This window comes from Amblyomma maculatum, chromosome 1 (genome assembly GCF_055883805.1).
Source record: "Amblyomma maculatum isolate TAMU_Amacu chromosome 1, ASM5588380v1, whole genome shotgun sequence".
NCBI lineage: Eukaryota > Metazoa > Arthropoda > Arachnida > Ixodida > Ixodidae > Amblyomma > Amblyomma maculatum.
Genome location: NC_139344.1, coordinates 261,925,217 through 261,940,260, shown reverse-complemented (window position 1 = coordinate 261,940,260; position 15,044 = coordinate 261,925,217). Strand labels below are relative to the sequence as shown.

The following is a 15,044-nucleotide window of genomic DNA, read 5'->3' as shown; positions in this document are numbered from 1 at the left end:
CTTTCTGCAACAAGCCAACCAGTGAAAGGGGTCACGCAGAGGTGATAGTTTATTCATGTGGAAACAACACTATGTACAATCATTGTGATCAGTTGCGTACTCAGGCCGTGTATATATAATGACATTCAGTGTTTGGCGTAGCTTGCTAAGCAGATGACTACAACTGCTTGCAGGTTGGTTCAAACTGTGATAACATGTTGGCCTTTAAAAAAAAAAGTTAAAAAAAAAGATGAAGAGCTTGTCAAGTTGTTGCAGATGAAGTGAGATGTGCTATCTCTGAATACCTCAATAAAGTTAAGTTTTGAACGCACAAAACAAATTTTGCTTTGCTTATGGCTAATGGATGTATGATAAATACTACAGGATGTGATGAGGCTTGGGTGCAGGCTACTAAAGTGCCATTGTACAACACAGGAATTCACACTTTCATCTTTGGAGCCGGGCTCCGCTGAGGTGGCTTGGTAATTAGGGCGCTCGACTGCTGAGCCTGAGGATGAGGGTTGGAATCCAGGCTGCATTTTGATAGAAGCGAAGCGCAAGGTGCTCGTGTACTGTACGATGTCAGTACACACATGATCGAAATTATTCCAGAGGCCCGCTACAACGTCCCTCACAGTCCATGTCGCTTTTGGACATTGCATCCCACATACCATCTTTGGAGCTGGCACAGTCTGTCACGCCCAAGCCGTTAAAATGCACACGACGCACCCTAATTGGCCAGGACGCACAATTGAGGCAGCTTGATTGCAACTAGAATGGTTTGTTCTTTGGAGTCGCACTCACTTCCTAGGCCTAGTTTGATCCTGGCAGATGCTAGGAAGTGGACTTCTTGCGAAAGTAGTTCACTATCCTTTGCCAGTGAGACATGGTTCGGAATGACACAGTGGGCTTGATCAAGCTTGGGGCAGGGCCGGAGTCTGTGGTGTGTGTGGTGTCCGTTGCCTGCTGCTCAGTTGGTTCCCGGGAGTGCTTGTTACGTTTCTTCAGCTTCTTGTATTTGTTGCGCACCAGGTGTGATTTAGTGTGGGAGATCATTGCTCGCTTGAGCTGCAAAACAATCTCCACTACAGCTTTTGCCACTTCTGCCGGGGGCGCTTCTTTCTCGGATAGGACAGACCACTTCTCCTCTGCTATGCCGTGCGGAGTCTGGAATACAAAAGGAGGTAGTTTAGAAGTTGCGGCAGATGGCATTTATTTCGTGGACTTCACCTCTAAGATCTTCAGGGGAACGCCAAACTGGCCACCAGCTGCTCCTCCTGTTGAGACTACAGGCACCACGAAGTGATCGCTCCACACAAACTGTTCCACCTCATGAGCTGCACAAGGACCTCCTGCGAGAGCATTATGCCACTCCTTTTCAGTCTAATGTCATTTTGCATACTAATATTCTGATAATCACAATCACTGCATTTGTGAACATTGAGCACCTACATTCAGGGCAGTTAAAACTTCAAAGTAGCAAGGAATTTGCCACCTCTGGCAGCATTACTACTGCATGGCATTGTAGTGTAATAAAGTTCAGCATCAGTCTAGCAGTTTCTCAGCATTCGGGACAAAAAGTCTTGAGAAGAACTTATTGATGAAGTGAATGCATCTCATGCCTGTAGTCACAGTATCTAGCTAAATACAAGCTGTGCTGCTCTGCGCCTATCAAACGGGCTGTTTGTACAGTATCTGTAGGCTTTAAACGTTCAGCATTTTTCTGCCACTGTTCACAAAAGCAAGTGTCACAGTCTGGTATAAACTACATCCAAATTGTTTCCTTTTGGTGATTATGCATGCAGCCATACCTTCTACAACGATGCATGTGTCAAAAGCACGTGCCACTGCACTTTCACGCTCTTTCACAGAGTTTCCAAGGAACAGGTTTCGTCCATAATTTACTGCTGCAAATGAGCCGTCGCTGTTCTGCTGCACTTTGCCAGCGAATATCTGCAAAAGACCAGCCACAGTTATAGTCTCCCAACAACTGGCAGCAGCAGGTTTCCCACCTTGTCGTCTCGCTTGGGCAGGATGTGAAAGACGCGTGGGTCAGTCTGACCATTGTTGACTCGGCATTCATGAAACGTCCTTGCCACTACATCAGGGGCACCAAAAAATCCTCCTGTGACAACAGCCAGGTTGGGCCTCCTTGCAAGCTCCTTGCCGATCTCCCTGAGGATTGTGCGTACAGGAAAAGTTATACTGGCTCACAGGAATTGGAGCAGTCTCTACCATCGTTTTCCTATTGGTTAGGCCAACTCCACCACAACACTGCATTTCCACCTAATGGCAGCACAGCCAACCTTTAATGCAGGAAGCACACAAACAGCTTGTATGCTTCACGATATAACAGACGTCGGACTGTTGACACCATGCATGCCCTCAAGTACTAGCCTGCGCATTGAGTGTTTCACCCTGTACCGAATGAAGGCCACTTAGGCCATTGGTGCCATTTGTGAGAAAACTGCAGTATGGAGAAGCTGACCTGACAGTAGGAAAGAAGGTTCACTGTAGAATATTTTCTGTTCAGTAGGCTACTTCATTTCTAGACTGAAGGTTAAGGAAGGGGCTGCTGCCTGCTCTGTGTGTATCTGCCAATCTGCATTAGAGCATCGAAAAGGAACTCTCCATACCTGAATGTTCAATTTCTTTTTGCAGTCAAAATTACGCCTGTGTCACATTGGAGGTGTCAAGGCTGTGCAGTGCAACCATATCCAATTTGCAGTAGCGCCCAGATATTACTCCAAGTTTATGAATCCAAAAGAAATTTAGCTCCAGCTGGCAGTTAGTATTCACATGCTTAATAATCCCTAACTGAATAAAGATGGGTCCTCCGTAATTATGAACTATGAATTTGGTGCTCATTGCTTGCTTCCATGTTCAGAAAAGCATGTACGCATTTATTTTTCCCTACGTGGTGACTTCTTGCTGTCATTTATTCCTGCAGTGAATGTTTATGTAAGGGTAGTATCACTCATCACTGACTTTGCAAGTTGCAGTTGCAGTTGAAGTTACATGGTGACCGCAGTAAACTTTTGCTGGAAATATGGTAGCTTATGCAGGACTACAACTATTTTATGTTTGTTGTCTAGTAATTGCCTCTCTGGGTGCATTCATACTGAGGAATGAGATCACAAAGTAAAAAATTAACACACTCGCACCAACCTCTTCTTTTTTACTTAACAATGACAATACGGAGGATTGTAATACAAGCTCAGCTAAGTTTGAAATTTGAGCCCAACACTTTGGTACGCTCAACAGAAAACAAATCAACAGCACGCCCCTTTATTAAAATTTTGTCACCTTTGATTTCAAATTATGACTAGACTGTGCAGGCAGCTTTAGCAAAAAATAAAAAATTGAATGGACTGAGCTAGGAGTAAATACTAACAGACACCAAAGCACATCGCACCATTTTTTAATTTCTTTTGCTGTTTCTTATTGCTTTACATTTCAAATGATGTAGGGAGCAGCATGTTTTAACTGTCCCTGACTTTTCATCTGACTTTCTGCATGCCTGTCACAAACTCTTCTGTGTGGATCCTCCATAGGCCAATGGGTTTTGGATGCAGCCCACTCTGCTCTATGGCATTCCGACTTTGGTGCCCTCTCAAGGAAGCCAGCATAAATTCTACTACATTTCAGATGCTTTGAATTGAAAGCCAAGACAGTAGCCACAGCATCTTTGCATTAATAACTTGACTAGGTTTAACTACACGTTGGTAGGCCAGTGTAAAGCCCAGCCTACTCCATTTTAGGTGCATGAGAAAAGTGCAAATTTTAAGTGCTTATTCATATTTTTATTGAGCTTAGTACCCTCTGTTGAGTGGCATAAGCTTCACATGATGTCTTTAGTACATACAAGTGATCAGTCTGCCTGAGTATCAACTCTCCATTATTGATAAAATATAAGCATCTTCATGCGTGTGTTTCCTAATGGCTAAACTTAAAGGGTAATGATGAAGAACTGCAATTTGGAGAGCACAGACTTTTCACTGAACCAACAGCTCTGCAGGTTTACACATCCTTTTTAACATCTCAACAATGGTAAAGAGGTGCCCCTTGGAATGTTTTGTTTCTGACAGGTGAATTGGCTTGGGGGTAGCGTAGTTAGTGTTCATGACAATTTTGCGGAGAGTATCAGACTGGATCTACTACATCTGAAACCTGTGCCTTGGCTTGCACCTCATTGCCGCATGCCACAAAGCATACATGTGCGCATGTGTGTGTCATCATCACGTTTAGTTCTTCTACTTGATTGGCAGGAGGGTGCCACTGAATGAGGCAGCGTACAGTGTTAGCCGCATTCAGAATACAGGGGGACTTGATCGGTGCGTTTTATTTTCTACATCTGTCTTGGACAATTTCGGAAGCTGCACAAACAACTCGCAAAGCTTTTGGTTTCCTTGTGAATGTTAATGCATAATATCGCTCTTAACCAACTGTGCTGGTTTGCAAGTTTACGATGGCAGGATAGGTGCTGCGAACAGAGGGGTTACCAAAGCAAGCCCAAAGAAGCTGCCACAGCTGTCACTTAAGAGCACCTTGCACGTCACTCACGAATCCCCAGTTTTTCAGAGTGATTAGGGTGATGCTTTGCATCTTGTTTGCAGTGGGCCCAGGTTTGACATTCTTAGATCTGTTCACTTCACTCAGTGGGGTCACAGATACATGCATTGAGTGAAGGGGAAGTGAGGACAGGAGGCTGTTGCAGCGACTGTTGGGGGAGCTTTGACACTCTTGAACAGGTAGTCATTTAGTCGTCAGTGCTTGTCATTGTGGGCCGGAGTCGAATCAGTGTTGGGATTCCATGTTCACCAGATAACTTAGCTCTGCCTCATGTGGCAATTCACAGTGTGATGAAAACGTGCTGATCAAGCCACTTTGACTTTCTGAATAGAATTCCGATATGGCACACCACCTTTGTCCATGCTATCCAGATGGTGACAGAACAAGTAGATAACTCGTTTTTCCAGTCATGTACGAGGGCGATAAAGAACAGTACATACATGCTGCGCTGATAAAATTTTTTTCTGCCATGCTTGCATCTTGGTGGTAACAAAAACAAACTGGAGGTGTCCATGGGTGCATTTTGGAGGACTCTAGCATGTGTTACCCACGTTCAAGTGCGATGACCAGAAATTCAAACATCGGAGTGCATAGGCACCGCACTGTTCTAGCGGACAGCCAAATGAGGTGCAACCCAAGCCAGAGTGTTATTTCTACTAGGGAAATTTTCCAAAAGGACCTTGTATATACCTCTCTTCCTGCCTGTAGTAAGCTGCTGCAGTTGAGTACACATGCAAATGCTTTGTGTTCAGCTCACCTGCATGCTTGGGTAGGAAGAAGAGTGACAGTCTACTGCAGTACAGTGTGAATAACTTAATTGTCTGCATAGTGTTTTAGAAAGAGCTAGGCTGACTTTAGAACAACATATATTTAATGTGGGCATTTTTGTCAGCTTTTTGTCTATGTTGTTACTATGTGTGAAGATGTCATTGGAATTGTCACTGCCATTACTTGCACTGAATACAGATGAGGTATTATTTATGTGTGCAGCCTTGTCGCTTGACATTTCTTGAAGACTTTGTGGAACAAGTAACCTGGTGTGCAATTTGTCATTTGCATTACAGGTACCAGACTTCTTATTTTACACGTGCAAATGTGCTTGCCATGAGCGGTCCTCACTTACTTCAATGAGCGGTGTAACGGCTGTCGTTAGAGCAATGACTCTCTGTAAAGTGTTTGAAAATTTGCATGGCATATGTACAGCTGTAACCTCTTTGTTGTAGTGGGCATGACTGACACTGCGCACTGTTGCAGTCATTTCCACTGAACTTGTTTTCTACTTGTGTACTTTTATGGGGGATCTGTAAAACGTGGGCTTTGTTTCTTGAGCGACTTTGTGACTTTCCAAGTTTGGAAAGGCCATTTGCATTTCCTAACTGTGCAGCTGAATCAAAAGTGTTTCAAGTTGTTCAACTGCTTGAGAGAACGCTCAACAGACAGTTTTTAGTTCCCATGACATCTGTGCTCTCTCTTGTTGAGTGTGCATGATTGGAAATAAACACTGTAACACACCTGCATATTTCTACAGATCTTGCCGACTGCAGCTTGCTGCTCCCAGCGATGTAGACGCACGTTTCCAGTGATGGAATCTCTCTCTTGATAAAAGTGACCTGTAGTTAGTGGGTGCAAGAAGAGCGAGTAAACATTTGGCCAGCAGACGTCTTAGTAATTAGTGGTCATACTATTTACCAGACACTGCATTGTGGCTTCTGCTGCAGCATCCTTTGGAGTCTCTGATGTGTCTGGACTTGTTGCACGTCTTATCCGAATTCTCAGTATGCTCTCAAACTCTGGGTTGTCCCTCTAGAATGGAGATTTTCCAGTTTTATTTACTGTGTTAGAAGACATGCTTATTTTACAATTGTCTATGCCTCATACTATTTCAATTCTTTACTAATAGTGGTCACTTCAACATCTGTTGAAATGCTATTGAGAAAAACATTCCATAAATGAGCCTGGTATGATAAAAAAGAAGGAAGGAAAGGAGACCATGGTCATAATAAATAACGTATAAGTGTTAAAATATTTGGACAGCCATTTGCTATGAAAATCACATTAAGGACTTTATGCAGGTGCATGGTGTCTCTATACCCCTTCTAGCATGGCATTTGGTAAAGCAGAGCAAGAACAATTGGGAGCTGCGCAGTCTCTAGTGCTGCAGTGGTGTACTCTGACAGCTGCTTCACGAAACATGCAAGCTGTAACAAAATCTAAGTGTCAAAATCACACAATGTGCACTTGGTGAATTAAACCTGAAGCTGAGAGTAAATTAAGTTGCAAAACCCCAATGCAGCCCAACCAAAAACATTAATTTACATATGACACTGTCACTTCCTTGACTATATCTGTAGAGTTACACAGACAGGTGCAAAAGACTGCTATGATGAAGAAAAAAAAGAAATTGTATCGTAAACTCATGCTTTTGTGATAGCATCCAAAATTAATGCAATACACTGTGTATGCATACTTGCTCCAGGCAGTGCTGAATCTTACACTGCACTTTTTGCAAAGAAGTCGACTACAAAAAACAGTAAAACTGACTTCTATTGATTCATCCTAGTTGAAACGGGCAATACTTGTTTCAATTTTCCAAATTAATGCATTTAAATTTTTCAGCAAATTAAACCATATTTACTTTGAAAAAGACTAGCACGGCAGTCTGTACCAGACTTCACCTGCACTCTCAACCTTACCATACCAGTACAGCTCGTGTCTGTTTGAAACGTTAAATGTATTAAGAAGTTCCATCTATATGCAGAGATAATGCAGTGCCTGATTGGCATGATATATACATTCCAGCTTCTAAACTGCTTTCAGTGATCGGCAAAAGCATGCAGCTACTTACATCAATCAGGTCATTGCCCATCAGTGATGTAAACCAGCATGGAATTGGGCAGTCATCACACTTGACCAAAACTACATGCTTCCTGTGCTCAATGTAGAACACCTGAAATAATTTATTATGAATTAACACTTCTGGACGTATGCTTCTAAAGCTCTGTAACTTGCCTGTTGTTCAGATGTTCTTGATGCTGTGAACTCTTTTGTAATCAAAACAATTACAACTTTTGCCTGTACAGCTTTTTGTTGAAACCTTGTCAGTTTTTCCAGTTTCTCTCCCGCCAGCATAGATACAACACTCGCATCACTGGCCTGTGATGTGAGGCGACATACTGAGCGCCCTTCTGTTGCAGAATATGTGGCATACCCTGAAAAAAAAAATTAATAAACAGACAAATGATATACAGTCATCATCATCAGCCTGAATATGCCCATTGCAGGGCAAAGGCTCCTACGTGTGTCTTCAATTAATCCGTGGCTGTGCCAGCTGCGGCCTGAGACCACATTATCCCTGCGCACTTCCCAATCTCCTCTGCCCTTACTACGCTTGCCTTTTCATTGAGCCCAGTCCATTACCCTTAACAACCATTAGTTATTTTGTATTCAATTACACACCCTGCCCACACACCTATCTTTCTTCACTTCGGTTCGGATGCCATTATTCTCGAATTTGTCACCTGACCCACCCTTCTCTTTTCTGATCTCTTAACATTGTGCCAATCGTTTTCCTTTGCATAGCTCAGTGCATTGTCCTCATTTTGTTTAACCCTTATCATTAGCCTCCACATTTGTGCCCCATAGGTACGTACTGGTGAGATACAGCCATTACATACTTTTCTCTTGAGGGATACTGGCAAACTGCCAATCATTATATGACAGCATCCGCCAAATACACTTCATCCCATTCTTATTCTTTTAGTTGTTCTACTCTCGTGGTCTGGATCTGTGATCACTACCTGCCCTAAGTGGACATATTCCCATGCCACTTCTGTTCCCTTGCTACCTGTCTAAACCCCTGCTCCCTTCCACGATTGTTGACCATTACTGTGGTTTTCTGCATATTAATTTTTAGACCCACCATTCTACTTTGCTTTCCCAGGTGATCGATCATGCTTTGCAGTTTGTTCCCAGAGTAGCAAGACAATGCCATCAGCAAATAACAGATTACTATGGTATTCACCATCGACTCATCCCCAATTGCACCGAATCCAGGTCTCTGAATATCTGTTGCAAACATGAGGTGAATAACACACTTTCTTGTTGGAATTTTATTACATTCATTGTGAAAGGCTGTGGTTGCTGTGAAATACCTTCCAGTAATTTTGCATATAGCTCTTCTACACCTTGGTTCTGTAATGCCTGAATGACAGCTGAGGTTTCAACTGAGCCGAATGATCTTTAATAATCTATGAATGCTACATGCAGGGCTTGGTTATATTCAGCGCACCTGATGTGTAGTGTGGATATATGGCCTCTTGTCGAGTAGCATTTATGAAAGCCTGCCTGTTCCTTCGGTTGACTGGTCTGATCCTGTCCCGATTTTGTTAGCGATTATCTTAGTAAACACTTTGTAGACAGTGGACAGTAAGCTGATCCACTTAATTTTCCAAGTCCTTGGCATCCCCTTTCTTATGGATTGAGATAATTTGAGCATTCTTCCAAGATTCTGGTATGCTCGAGATCACGAGACAAGAGCTGCCTGTTTTTTTAGCACAATCTTCCCCTCTTCATTCAAGACATGTGCCGTTACCTGATTCTCACCAGCTGCTTTCCCCCTTTCATTGCTTCTAAGACTTCCTTTACTTCCTCCTTCATTACTGGTGGAATGTATAATTTTTTTTTAATTTCATTTACCCTCAGGGCTTTCGCATTACAGAGGGGGTATTGCTCTGCACTACTGTCTCTCTCATTATAATCTTGATTACTTTGGCTACTATATGCACCTGTGTAGAACTCTTCAGCTACCTGACTACATGATCCGTATTCGCATGGATAAGACAAAGATATATGTTTACTTTTTCAATGTTAAAGAATGTTCACCAGATGCCAAACTCACCAGGTCCATCATGTTCTCGAAGTGAGCTCAGCCGCTTGTGTTCCAGGATGCGGTTGTTGGCCTCCCTGTACGTGTCACTGAAAACTCTCTCGCCCTCTGGAATGGGTGCAAGCTCTCGAGGTGTATTAGGGTTGGTAGGAATGCTTTCTGTATCTGAGCAGCTCTCTCTTGCTTCATTCAGCTCAGTTGTGCTCCAGACCTTGAAACCATCCTGCTCCAGCATCCGTGCAATGTCTTGTGCCTGTGTAAAGTGCACTGCATTAGCACAAATTTATACCTGTGCAGGTGTAAGGCATGCCTACCATATCCTTCTGCTTTGGATGGGCAGTTATCACAATGAGCTCCTTAGTCTCCACTGGCTCAAGTTGCTCTGCTGTGCAAAGGCTAGGAACGGCCTCTAGCCTAGTGGAAGCTCGATAGTTTACCTCCTCAACAGTGGCAAGATTGCTCAGATGGGACGTTCGCTTCATCTGCAGTGAAAAAGTAGCACATGAGTCGCACCACCAGAACAAACATTGCCATGCGCAGTACCTTTAGGCTTGACGTCTTGCTGCGCCGCTCAGCGATCTGTTCTCGCTTCACTGTCTGTCTGTATCGCTCAGCAATTTCTTTGGCAACTCGCTTTAAGTTGGTTTCATCCCAGACTCTGTAATCATACTTGTACCCTTCCCCCGTAGGAGTGGAGCCAGCAGGTGCGCCAAGCTCTGGCTTTCCTTGGCCAGTCTCATGCTCTGACTGCTTCCAGGCTGCTATGTACTGAGTGGAGGCGAACTGAATGGCAAGGCACTCTGGGGGCCACGTTTCGAGGAAGTTGACAGGAATGATCACTTTGTGAAGAACATCTGCGAGCTTGACCTGTGCAGAAAATTGCGCCGGTGGTCACAATACGTGCCTGCAGTGCACAGCTCTGCCAACTTTTCTAAAACCACTTGCCTCTCGGTTTGTCCATTGAGTCTTGCCGTACATGGGACTGATGAGAGGCACAAATAAGTGGCATTCGCTCACTGCATAGTTGAGCGCATCCTGCCAGTCGCTTCCAATCTTGATTTCATCAATATCCTAGAAGGTTGTACAGATTAATCATAAATTCACACTGCTGCAGTCATCCAATTCAAAGCAACACTTACTAGGTACACACTGAAATTCATCTTGTGTAATTCTTGCTTGAGGTTCAGAGCATGTTGCGCAGTCTCGGCTCGAACATAACTTATAAGTATGGGCTTTGGTTCATTTCTGAAATGAAGACCGGAGAATTATTGAAACATATTCATAAAACAAATGTCATTTGCGTCTGCGTTAGGGTTACAGATCTTTATTAGTCACAAGAAAAATGCAACCAACTTAACTGCATTAATGTTTGTAAAAAAAAACTATTGTGCTGTATTGGAGTGTGTTGTGATAAACTCAACGTACACCATGCACCAATGAATCTTGCCGTTTAATACTGAATATGTGCACCCAAGGCAAAAGCTTTCTTGAAAGGATTGTGCAATTCAAAATGATGACTGCTCAAGTAGGGCTAGAAAGCAAAAAAAAAAAAGCTAGGAGAAGTGAAACTATATAGCTTGAAGCACTCAAGACCAGAATTAATCACAGATCTTTTCCGACCATCTGATAAAGTGATTCTAAGATCCGCCACAGTAGCACAGTGGTTGCGGCGCTCGACTGCTGAACCTAAGGACATGGGATCGAATCCCTGCACAGCGGCCACTTTTTGATGGAGGCAAAAATCAATGCGTCTGTGCACTGTATAATGTCAGTGCACATTAAAAAACCCTAGGTGGTCGAAATTTCTGGAGCCCTCCACTATTGTGCCCCTCATAGCCTGAATCACTTTGAGAAATTAAACCTCACAAACCAAGCCAGAAGCAAATCTAGAGTGCCTCACGAAACATCAGAACATCTTTTTAATGGGAAGTATGCATCTAAAGGAACGTATACACTTTCAGCAGATATACAATGAATATTCTTTGTTGGCAGTTCAAATATTTAGGTTGAAATGTGAATGTTTTGTGCATCCTTGAAAGTTTATTAGCAGGTTGCAGTGTACAGGCGAACCTCGATATAACGAAGTCTTACGTGCAACTGAGAATTTCGTTATATCGCGAATTTCGTTACGTCGGTGTTGCTATGTTTTAGCTGCCCAAATGAAGTAACAGGTTCATGTAACACTGCTGGGAACGTGTAAATAATGAAATCAGGAAGCAAGCAAGAAATTCTAGCAATAATAGCGCTAATAAGGGCACCGGAAGTTATTTTGTATATCAGGAGCCCATAATGAGTGATAACGAATGGACGCGGACGCATAATTTTTTCCGCATGCGCAGAGAGCGAGCGTAGTGCCTAGTACTCAAAGCCGCCGCCAGATGTCGCCATTGATATCATCATCCAACGTTTGTAAACAAAGACAAAAATAGTTAATACGAGTCTCTAGATCACCCGATCTAGGGACTATAACGGGGACGCTGTCGTATTATAGTGAACTACATGTCATATGTCTGCATTGCCCACGCCGGTGCGGCTACATTGGGATGATGATGATGAAAAACATTTATTTATTTATTTATTTTATATACAGGGAGGGGGTGCAGCAGTCTTTGTTCAGGCTTCAAGTACGCGTACCATATTTACTTGCATAGGAACCCACCTCCCACTTTTGCCACTGAGTTGAAAAAAAAAAAAAAAGGCTTTAGCACGTCTCTCCGTTTCGCGCTGCCGATGTCCTCAAGTAGCGCCAACATGTGAATATTGCCGCCCGCCTCTTCTCCGGCGCTCTCCTTCGGCATTCGACCCTCCCATTGGCCGAGCGCCGTCACGTGTTTTCGCGCACTTTTTTCTTGCTTGTTGTGTTGGCTGCCTCCTTTTCCCCGGTGCGAAACGACGAGCGCGACGCATATCGTCGTGTTTTGCAACGGCTCGCGCCTCTTTCATGCTGTTTATTTTTTAAGTTGCTGCGTTCGAAATGACATGTTGCTGCGATTTCTGGTGCAGCACACTTAGACATGATGACAAACGGTTGTTTACAATGCCGTCCGCGAATCGAGATGCGGCGCGAGGGAAGGTTTCGCGGCACCCAATTTGCTCATCTCTAAACTAATATGCTGCCACACACTCAGTACGGATTTGTTCATTGTTTCGCCTTGCCAAGAGCCACATGCCCGCGCGTCATATTCTTTCTTTTTTTTTTTTAACTTTTCGCGTTATACATCTAAGGGTAAAATAAGGTCCTTGATTTTTAGCTACTCAGCCATGCTTTCTGAGGCGTTGTCTTTGTCGTGAATGTAAGCTAACTGCATCTTTTGAGTGTGTCGCCGCATTTAACGAAACAGTGACAGCTCTTAGGCGACCGGATAAAGCCACATATTTTGTACTTTGCTTTCGTTTGGTGTGCTAGTTCTCGATTTCGCACGCCACGCGTGCAAGCGCTGATGGGGATCTGGACCTGAAGTTGAAAACACATGGAAGACAACTGCTGCCATGCTTCGCAAGTTTACCGGCAGCTCGCAAGCCAGTCAAAGCTGCAAAGAAACCATACACAGACTGTTGCTCAATTATTCCCGTCTGCCACCCAGTTACATTTTTTTTTTTTAAGCATGCCGCTCAGTTTGGCCAACAGGTGACGAACTACGGAAGCACGGAGATGAAGGCGAGTTGAACCGATGCCGAAATCGCGTATGTGTGGTGTAAACACTAACGGCTGAAACTATTTTGGCTGAAAATCCCTGTAAACATTCCGTATTGATGTTTCAGTATCGAGTAATATTTTAACGTACACATTGCGACAAATGCAAGCTGAAATGCTCTGGCGAGACCCGGCGCCTGCTCCGGGGAGCGCGCGCTAGCCGTGCACCGCGTAGATGGAGCCACGGTCGAAACGCGGGAGGAGGAGCGGCGGCGCTGAAGGAGAGGGGAGATGACGCTACCTTTAGTGGCAGCGCGCCAAGGTGCTGCGCAGTGACAACAGCACGGCAAGCACGGTGTCTTTTTTGGCGTTAGCTTTAGCTTTAGTGATGGGGTAAAGTGGGGTGAGAACTTGGCAGAGTGCCAGCGGCCTTGAGAGGAGTGCCTGCGGCGGCCTGCTCAGCTCGTCCCGTTGCGCAAGCCTGGGTTTCAATACGTTTGCTTTATCTGCTTTATCACGCAGCGATGGAGCGCGCCGTTTGCTACCATAAAATCGTTGGAACGTGTGATAGTAGCAAGTACATTTTGAAAGGAAGGATGCTAAGAGCCGGCGCGATGAGTGCGGCTGACCGCAGGCTTTCTTTGATGATTGATGGCTGGGATGGACGACCCGTAAAAAAAAAAAAAAAAAAAAAAAAAAAAAAAAAAAAAAAAAAAAAAAAAGAGAATCTAAACTTTTCCCGCTTATTGCGCCCTCTCCTCAAACTCACGTCTATTTTCCTTGAAAAAAAAAAAAAAAGAGGGTTCATGACGCGAGTAAATATGGTATTTCCGGTTAGCGCTTTTTCGTTCTGACTGGCCAGCTACGCCATGGCATGACGCGTCCTAAAACTTCCGCACCGCGGGTTTTATATGCACACGACGGATTTTGTTTCGCTCGCTAATTCCAGACTGCCAACGGAATTGGCGCGTAAAACAGCAGATATAAAATGCGGTGTGTCAGGGCTGAAGTTTTAGTTCTCATACGATTGTCAAGGTGGCTACTGGTACATGTACGCGATGAGCGAGGACTTCTTTAATCGAGAGTGCGGTATAAAATTATTCTTTAAATCGCAAAAAAAAAAAAATAACTTTCAATGGGGCAGAGATCGGGAAATAAAAAAAAAAATATTGTTACATCGCGAATTTCGTTACATTCAGGCTCGTTACATCGAGGTTCGACTGTACTTGAAATGTTCACATCACATACAAGTGGAGTAAATCTATGGTCTCATTATTCTGTCTTTTCCAAAGTGACAAGAAAAGCATCCTCGTGAGGGGCTTTTTGAGAACATTAATTTCAAATGCTTATGATTTATCATTAGTTGCTCTCAGCCTACTCTAAAGAAATGAAAGCATAAGATCATACTTGCACATTGGTCTTTGATAGACATAACAGGAGTCTTCTAATGTCGTTTCACCTTTTGGCAAAAGACGACATAACACACAACTTTAGCCACAGAGCAGTGCCATACCAGGTGTTTCAGGGAAGCCTGCCACAAATGTTTAACAATAGGTTTTTGAGACAAAAGATGACTTTTGTGGTATAGTAATGTCAGTGTTGGCAAACATCAGAAATCGCATGAATCATGTTAACTTAAAGCAGTATAATTAACTGAATTTTAATAGTTAAAGGTGCACTAAAGGAAATTTTGAACTTGAAGGATTTTGAACTTGATCTACACACCTTAAGCATTCCTAAAAAACTTCCAATTATTGTCTTGTGTGGCCAACTTTCCTATAAAATCGGATCAAGCATTCTGGTTCCCACTTCTTTTTCTTAACTCACTGCAGATACCAGAAGTGAACCAATGCGCAGAGAGTCTCCCAGGCAATCGTGTGGCAGCTTGCTGCTCTGTTATCACCAGAGTAATAAGTAGAGTGATCTTCGAAACCATAGTCTGCTTTCTTCAGGCTTGTTGTTTTGCTGATGCAT

At 43.6% G+C, this 15,044-nt stretch overlaps 1 protein-coding gene across 1 annotated transcript in view; it reads right to left on the bottom strand.

Moving 5' to 3' along the window:
• Positions 1-22: 22 nt before the first annotated feature.
• Positions 23-15,044, bottom strand: part of LOC146206391 (uncharacterized) — an 80,254-nt gene continuing 65,232 nt past the window's right edge. Inside the window, exons 5-17 of the mRNA XM_084591059.1 lie at positions 10,576-10,681; positions 10,382-10,507; positions 9,980-10,303; positions 9,751-9,918; positions 9,449-9,689; positions 7,561-7,760; positions 7,397-7,498; positions 6,241-6,354; positions 6,064-6,161; positions 1,992-2,154; positions 1,791-1,932; positions 1,210-1,331; positions 23-1,146 (exon numbers count right to left, since the gene is read on the bottom strand). Coding sequence (XP_084447185.1) covers positions 814-1,146; positions 1,210-1,331; positions 1,791-1,932; positions 1,992-2,154; positions 6,064-6,161; positions 6,241-6,354; positions 7,397-7,498; positions 7,561-7,760; positions 9,449-9,689; positions 9,751-9,918; positions 9,980-10,303; positions 10,382-10,507; positions 10,576-10,681 — 2,239 coding nt within the window. The 3' untranslated portion in view covers positions 23-813. The remainder of the gene's footprint in view (positions 1,147-1,209; positions 1,332-1,790; positions 1,933-1,991; positions 2,155-6,063; positions 6,162-6,240; positions 6,355-7,396; positions 7,499-7,560; positions 7,761-9,448; positions 9,690-9,750; positions 9,919-9,979; positions 10,304-10,381; positions 10,508-10,575; positions 10,682-15,044) is intronic.